Genomic DNA, 7842 nt, shown 5'->3' with positions numbered 1-7842 from the left:
GGGTACTAGTATAGAAACGTCATCAAAACATGCGAGGTTGTGACGTTTCCACAAGGGTACACACCCGGAAATTAAACATTGGCGGGGCATGTAACGTTACTGCAGCAGGCCCTCACACAGGTGAACAACACATCACACAGGTGAACGGGGTGTGACCACTGCTGCACCTGGAGCTTTGCTGAAGAGGAAAATTGTTGTTTGCTTCCAGCAGTGCATGGTAAGACCCAGGGGGTTTTAGCAAGTTTTCGGGTCCAAACTCCGAGACTAGGGCAACAACTTACAACAACAACAAGGTTTTGAAAATTATGATTTGTTGGGGTGATATACATAGACACCTGTACGTGATTTATATTTAGTAAAATCTAGTTATGGACTAACGGTAAACCTTGTTGTGAATAACTGCAAAGTCGGAAAGTCAAGGTAATAAGCACCAAAGGATAAAGAATAGATAAATGTTTATTCCAATCCATTTTTTTTAGTTTGAACGGGGTCTTATTGAGAACATGACCCTTGAAACTTTTGAATTATTCTTTGTAAAATACACAAGATGTGAAAACGTGCCACCCCAAAAAGGGAATGCAAAGGAAATTGATTACACTTCCTCCAAAAACCAACCTACCGTATGTCCTGTCTTAAAAATTTTGTTGGATAATCTGAGTTAAAATGATGCTGCGGTGTTCATCCTGTCGCTCCGCCATCTTTACTAATCACCAATGAAGGCAGCCGAGAGATTCTCAACACGATTAAGTTAGTCAACCAATCGGTAAAGCGCAAACCATTCCAGAAAATTGAACCATACCGACTAAAGAAATCCCTTGATAGCTATTGCTTCTGCCAAAAACAAGATTTCAAAGAGCATCAAGGAACCCAAAAGCGTAAATATGTAATCGCAGGCAAGTGGAGAGATTACCCCCCTAGGTGATACACTGGGGATGTGATATTATCCCTCAAAGATGAACTGAATTGATTGCTCTGTTGGGAATTGAGAGCCAAATCTATATCCAATTGCAATGCACTCGGCCCATCCCATACAAATCACATGATTTTCCCAACATGTATCGGTGCACCCCCCACCTGCCAGGTGTAACATGCACTAGTATGTCGCGAACAACCATTGGATAAACTGGGCCGCTCTTATTTCCTAAGAAATCTTGCGTTGAACTTAAAAATTACCTTTCATATTGGCCATGGCCTTGATTTCTTTATGCCACCGTGTAGCATTTTCTTTCTTGATAAGAGCTTTCAAATTGATTTTTTAGTTGTACATGTAATAAGTCTTTTTTAGAATCCTTGAATTTACACAGAACTTTGTTGTGGAGAAGTTTCCAGGTGGCAAACTCTTAATATTATAGCAAAGGCCTTCTGGCGTGTACATCATCAATGATAACTGGAGACATCTGTGGTAATTGGGTTACCGGTATCTTGTCAGAGACAGTTGTTTGTACAAAGTCCACGCACTGGTCTCAACATGGTTAATTGCAGTCACAACCAACGAGGACTCTCCCCTTTGTCTGCTCAATAAACTCCAAACTCGGAGCTTGAGGAAGCGTTCTCTGAGGTCTGGACTGGCTGGTGGTGCAGCCTGTTTGAATCCACGTAGAAATTCCAGGGAGTACCGGTAGTTAACCACTTTGCGCCACCAGGTAGCCATGATGTCTTTGTTGTGTCAACGACAGCAGAAAACGATAAAGTACACACACAACAGTCCAAACACTCCAAACACACGTGCACTGATGTCCAAATATCTATTGAGAAACCTTATAACACATTAGTGATACATTGGTTGTTACCATTTGGCAAAGGTATAAGCTTAAGGTCGTGGACCTCTAGTTGAACATATTCTGGTGTTTCACAATAAGTGAGGGTGCCCCATGGTCTGTCAATGCAGTGGAGGTACTGCACATTCCAGGGTGCTTAAGTCTTAAAAGGCATCACTCTTGGTCCCAGCTGAGGCAGCTGGCAGACCCTTGTCCCATGAGTGGTCGGTGATCCAGGACCCAAAAGCTAACGTTAGCAAACGACAAGAATGACACAGTAGTTTTACCTTTTGATTTCAACTACCTAGAAACGTGATAATGAAATCTTTTATTTCAATATTCCCTGGAAATGTGGCTGTTCTGTCATGTCATCTCCGAAAAAGTTGCTTTGAATCACCTCTGTGTTTCTCTTTCATCCACCTCCATGTTTCCACCAGGTGTTATTTGACATGACCACGAGAGCCTCTTACAAGTACGGAGAGGGGGAGGAGTATCATGGAGAGTGGAATGCACATGGTGAGTTTCATCTTTTTGTTGTTAGTACAAATGTGTTGAGTTAAATGTCGCATACTGCATGCATCCTTTTACAAATCAACTTTTCCTTTTTAAGGAACATTTGATAATTAATACCCCTGGTAAATAAACTTGCATGAAATAAAATCACAGTTGTCTAACAGTTTTGCTTATAAAAAATATTCAACCTCTGGTTTACCAACATTTTATGACTATGAGTGTCTGACTTAGTGTGAGCCGTAACTTAATTGACACACATCTGAAAGTTTCAAACAATGTATCTAATAATGATATCCACCATGTTTTCTCCATCAGGAAAACGGCATGGACTCGGCCACCTAACCCTTGCCAATGGTACCAAGTACACAGGCAGATTTGAGAATGGCTTCTGTAGTGGCCATGGAGTCATGAGCTTTGCTGATGGGTCCAGGTACATGTAAAAACCCCTTTAGTCAATATCACACATTGAAAAATCAGTACATGTAATCTTCATTATAACATCTCTGGCTGGGATTGTAATGTTGCAATTTGTTGCTGAATATTAAGTATATTAACAATGGCAGACCGTAGCGACTGGAGGAAGAGGGTTGACTTAGTCCAGACAACCCCCCCGACATGATGATGATTAATGGAGTCAATATTTCATTGCTAACATTACTAACATGTTAGTTACAAAATAATGTATAGACTAAAACCCAGGTTGTGACCAGCTACGAACTCTGCAGGGAGAAATACAACAGTTGATTTTGTTTCTTACATAACCTTGTGGTTGTCATTTGTGTGTGTGCAGGTATGAAGGAGAGTTTGCTGGAGGCAGGTTCTCCGGGATCGGCGTGTTCACCCGCTGTGATGGCATGAAGTTTGAGGGAGAGTTCCGCGACGGGAAAGTCAACGGCCTTGGTATGGTAATCAATTGACTGCAAATAAGGCCATGTTGATTTGATCATATGGATAACATCCACGAGTACATCAGTTTTAGTCCATTTCCACAAATAAAACGTGAAAAGGAGCTCCAAAATGAGAAAATACATGCTGTAAATTGAGTTTGGAAAGAACAAAAAAAGAATCTATATTTTGGTATGCCTCTGTTTGTTAAGTTTTATTGATCCTTCCTGGCCTCATAGGTTTTATAAGGAAGGCAACTATTTTTTTGCCAATCTTCTATCTTATACGCATGCTCGTATCAGTTTTGGGGTTCCCATAAAATGTCATTCATATTTCAGGCATATTTCAACTTGGTCTTAATCCAATGACAAATACTAGCAGTAGGAGAGGGACCAAAGCTGAATGGTTTACATGCTCTTATTAGCAGGGCTCGAAATAGTGGGTGCATGTGCACCTGTGTGCACCAAAAATTGGAGCTGTGTACCTAATTTTTGACTGTGTGTGCACCAGTGTACCTAGATATTTTTGTAGGCTATAGGATAAGGGTACTATTGTACACTAAGTATGCAGAATATTCTACCAGAAAAAGTAGTATTTGTTGTACTTTATTTGATGTATCACTAAGTCTTATTTGAAATTTTAAGGTTAGCTATAGAATTACAGATTGAAGTTCTTAAGAGTGTTAAACATTATCATTATGTTTGGCTGACATTCAACTTTATTCTATGTGGTGCACCCAAAATTCTTTCTGTGCACCTAATTTGTTGGGTTGGGTGTACCAGTGCACCTATTTCCAAAAATGAATTTCGAGCCCTGTATTAGTAAACATAAGTTGCATATTTGCCAATTCTTGCTGAGCTTTTTTGTGCAGGCTTTGCTATTTTCATTCGTTGCTGGTATTTCAAAACTTAACCTGCATGTCAACAACAGTGCACACTCCAATTCATCTGGAACAGGAGCACGGCAAGGAAGGTTTTTGAGGGTCCAGTTTTTCTACCCCTGACAAGTACAGCCATTGTATTTCACCAACTGAACTGGACCCCTCTTTCCACCAACCCTGCCATGTTTGTACAATATCATGTGATATGTTCCATCATGTTTCAGGGCTGCTGACTTTTGCAGACGGGACCCATGGCCTTCCTCGCAATGAGGGTTACTTTGAGGGCAACGAACTGAAGGAGCGGCAACAGTGTAACGAGGTCATCAGGAAGGCACGGAATTCTGCGACCATTGCCAGATCCCAGCATCTTTAAAACACCAACATTCATTCCTGAAATATATATTAATTTCTAAAGCTTTTTACTTACATTCTTGCAATGTGTCATACCTGATATTGTTTGGCCAACTTATAATCATTCCTTCTGCCAAAGAAAGATCGCTCTCATTAACTTACAGACTAGCGATGAAATGTGCTTACACTACATTATTTGATCTGCTGTATACAACAGTGCTACATGTGTACTACAGACCACAGCTGTCATTTCTAAAGAACATTCATTTTAATTTGCAGTATCACATCAGCCTGAGGTCGGCTGCTTACCTTTCACCATGCTTCTACATGCCAGTTGTCTTTTTTTTGCCCACTTTTACCTTCTGGAAAGTGCCAAGAGGTTTTTTGTATGATGCATGAAAATCGTATCACAATTTTCTGAATGAAAATGCAATGGTCTTAATTATAGAAAGTGGTTGAAAGACTTCTCAAGACAAATGATTAGGTTAGCTGTACATATTGTTTTGTACTTGTAAATTGTATATGATAAAGATGGCAAGAATCTTTTAATACATGCATATATACTTACTAACAGCAAGATATACTTCCAAATGCAATAAACGTATCTAAAACATAATACTGACTCAATTGTCTTTTTTAGTCATCATTAAAATGTCCAAACTGTCACCAACCTTTACAGGTACGATTTACAGAAAATGTTTCACAGTGTGCAGCAGGACTGTCTCCAGCTTTAAATAATTTTCTGTCCCCCTCATTCTTTGGCATCCAATGTTTTAATTTGTGTTGTTGAAATTAGTCATTTTAAGGATACAAAAATGCATTTTCATCAATTCTATATCATGCAATTCCTATTTTTGGGTAAAATGTTTTTCTGTCCTGACACTGACAGGCAAATTTCCGTCTTCGGTCCTGGAGACAGCCCTGGTGTGCAGTAACAAAAACAGCGTAGTTCTTAGATTGGCTTTATTATCTATTATCACCATCTAGCCTCAAGTCAGGTCCGACTCCGTGGTTTGAGCAGTAAATTATGAGAATTTTATTCTGTGGCATTTGGAAGTTAGGCAAAGCTTAAAGGTGAACATCGTGATTATGCAAAACAGAATGCCCGGTAGGTCATTATTTGCACAATTGATGAGAAAATACTAAGACAACATAATTTAGGTGTGGCTCATCATAAATAGACATGATTTATGCAAATGAAACCTTATTTGTATGTTTAATAAGAAACTTCTATAAAGTACTAAATGATGGGAAGTTCATATCTGTGACATGCCATACAATAGACTATGCAGCAACTGGACAAATTGTTTGAAACAGTTGGGTAGGAAACAGTTGGGTAGGATCATCCAGAGATGCATGGGCTGACAACCCTGGCTTCCCTCTTCTCACTCCAGGTTAGACTATATGATTGACAGTCTCTGTGCTGTAGCTATAGCTTTCAAACTCTTTTGATGTTGATTCACAGTATGAGCTGTTTTAGGGCTTTTTGTCTTTTCCTGCTTCCAAACAAAGAAGCCAAACTTTTCAATTCACCCTCTCTTCACCGTGTGCTTGTTTGGATTTATGGCTTTAGCACAAGTCACCGGGGAGAAAGTGCCTAAGGTTCCCAAGATTTTAAAGTGTCTCCAATGTGAGCAATACCGTATGTTTGTTTCAGTCAATACCACACCTATGACAAAAGAAGGTTAATTTTGTATGGATCTCTATTACAGGTTACAGATCACACGGAAGACCAGCTGTCCATGTTAGAAGGCTGGTTCAATACCTTCAGTCCAAAACCCATGGACACTCTCACGGTCCATAGTCCAACAACCTTTCAAAAACTTACACTACGCTGGTCTAGCCATCCTACAGGCCCTTGCTAACCAGCCGTGGGCTCAGCGTGCCATGACTAACTTCTCAGGCTTCGTGGAGTACCTTGTGGATAGATCCACATAGAAAGACAAGATGGGTAAAGAGACAAGATATGAAGTCATCAAGGCGTTGGTAGAATCCTCCACAGCTTTGGAAACCTTTGCAAGCAAATAAGTGTAGGGTGAAAAATATGAATATATGAAATTCAACTTAGAAAATTTAATTATGATATTCAACTTAGAATTTGTACATAAATAAGGAGGATGCAATGGGTTGATTTTGAATATAGAACTAAAGAATAACCGTCTTAATAGTAACAGGCATTTACAATATAGATCTGTCAATTTTCTTTTGATCCATGTCACCTCCCGTTTTCTAAATAGAGCAGTCCATCACAAGGCAGATGAAACCTTTTCATATTTCTCATCGGCACATGTTTAGACAGAATCATCATCATGTTTGCTACATGTCAGCATGTGCTGAGGCAGACCATCATAGCTTTCATTTGTCTTCTGCATTATCATTAAAACGTTAAGCCAATGTAGTCTAGACAGAATAGAGTCAGCCCAATGTAGGTCTCATAAAAATTGATCATTTACAAAATGTATAGTATACTAGATGTTTAGAAATTATTCTAGATAAAGAAATGTTTGTTCAGTGACTTCCAAAGAGTTCCAAACTATCTTATTGAATTCAGAAAAATTTATATTCAACATTTAGGAATATTGTCACTTAGATATTCTTTTCTTCAGAAAAATTCTAAAGTATTACAAATATTATTCAAAAAACCTCTCGGTGTCTTGCAATGGACTTAATGTAAAAACATTCAGAGGAAAATATCCAGTCATTCTTTCAATTATTGAAAGATCAGCCATAAAACTGCGCAAGGTAACGTTATGTCTTATTTGTTGAAGATGATTTTCTCCAGTCCCATCAATGGTGCTTCCACTGCCTATGGAGGCCAAACCGTAGGATAGAGTCACGTGCCCCAAAAAGAAATAGGTCTGGAATAAAGTCAAATGGACATTGAAAATCAGCCAACCGATTATTGTAAGACAATAGACTAAATTTTGCCCTATGGTAACCTACAGTACTTCAGCGGAACTTCAAAGTTTGACGTAAAATTTTCTGGAAGTGTCAGGTTCTTGATTTTCTAATAATACTAATGGATATCTCTTGGGATGGGGAGTAAATGGTGTAAGTTTGGGACCCCTAGCAGCTTGTTTGGAACTGCAGGGGCTACATTTGTAATTTCGTTTCAGACTTAGGGATGAAATAACCCAAAAAGGTGTTGACGGATCGTCATGAGTTTTGGAATGCAGAAAGCACGGGTGGTGATTTACATAATTAAATACCAAGTATCCAAATCAGGTGCATAATTGCATAGTCAAGAGGAACATTCATAAATCCTCTGCATTTCACCATAGGAGTCTCAAACCTGTGATATATGTAGCTGAGAAAGAGAGAAATATCGACAGACATCAATTATGCAAGCAAAATTATTGAGAAAGTACCATAATTCCATAGTGGTACATGTAAATGATGGGAATTCTAATCTTGCCGCATTTGGAAGCTACGTAAAGGTGAACATTGTTATAAATA

The 7842-nt window shown here is 39.0% G+C and overlaps 1 protein-coding gene across 2 annotated transcripts; it reads left to right on the top strand.

Annotated features, from left to right (window-relative positions):
* Positions 1–20: 20 nt before the first annotated feature.
* On the top strand, positions 21–5002 carry LOC136431360 (MORN repeat-containing protein 4-like). Of its 2 annotated transcripts, none has more exons than XM_066422700.1 (5): positions 21–217; positions 2195–2273; positions 2586–2700; positions 3061–3170; positions 4260–5002. In XM_066422700.1, the coding sequence occupies exons 1-5, from the start codon at positions 215–217 to the stop codon at positions 4406–4408; spliced, it is 456 nt and encodes a 151-aa protein (XP_066278797.1). In that variant the 5' UTR covers positions 21–214; the 3' UTR covers positions 4409–5002. The 2 variants fall into 2 exon arrangements, with proteins under 2 accessions (XP_066278797.1, XP_066278798.1); XM_066422701.1 differs by lacking the exon at positions 21–217 and adding an exon at positions 273–293.
* Positions 5003–7842: the final 2840 nt, after the last annotated feature.

This window comes from Branchiostoma lanceolatum, chromosome 3, assembly GCF_035083965.1.
Source record: "Branchiostoma lanceolatum isolate klBraLanc5 chromosome 3, klBraLanc5.hap2, whole genome shotgun sequence".
NCBI classification, from domain to species: Eukaryota; Metazoa; Chordata; class Leptocardii; order Amphioxiformes; family Branchiostomatidae; genus Branchiostoma; species Branchiostoma lanceolatum.
The sequence above is the reverse complement of the archived record's forward strand: the minus strand, read 5'-3'. Positions and strand labels throughout refer to the sequence as shown.

Bases quoted from the DNA above. Each gene is read 5' to 3' on its own strand.
- LOC136431360 (XM_066422700.1), top strand. The intron at 2,274-2,585 runs GTGAGTTTCATC...TTTCTCCATCAG, and splicing joins TGGAGAGTGGAATGCACATG to GAAAACGGCATGGACTCGGC. The intron at 3,171-4,259 runs GTATGGTAATCA...ATCATGTTTCAG, and splicing joins CGGGAAAGTCAACGGCCTTG to GGCTGCTGACTTTTGCAGAC.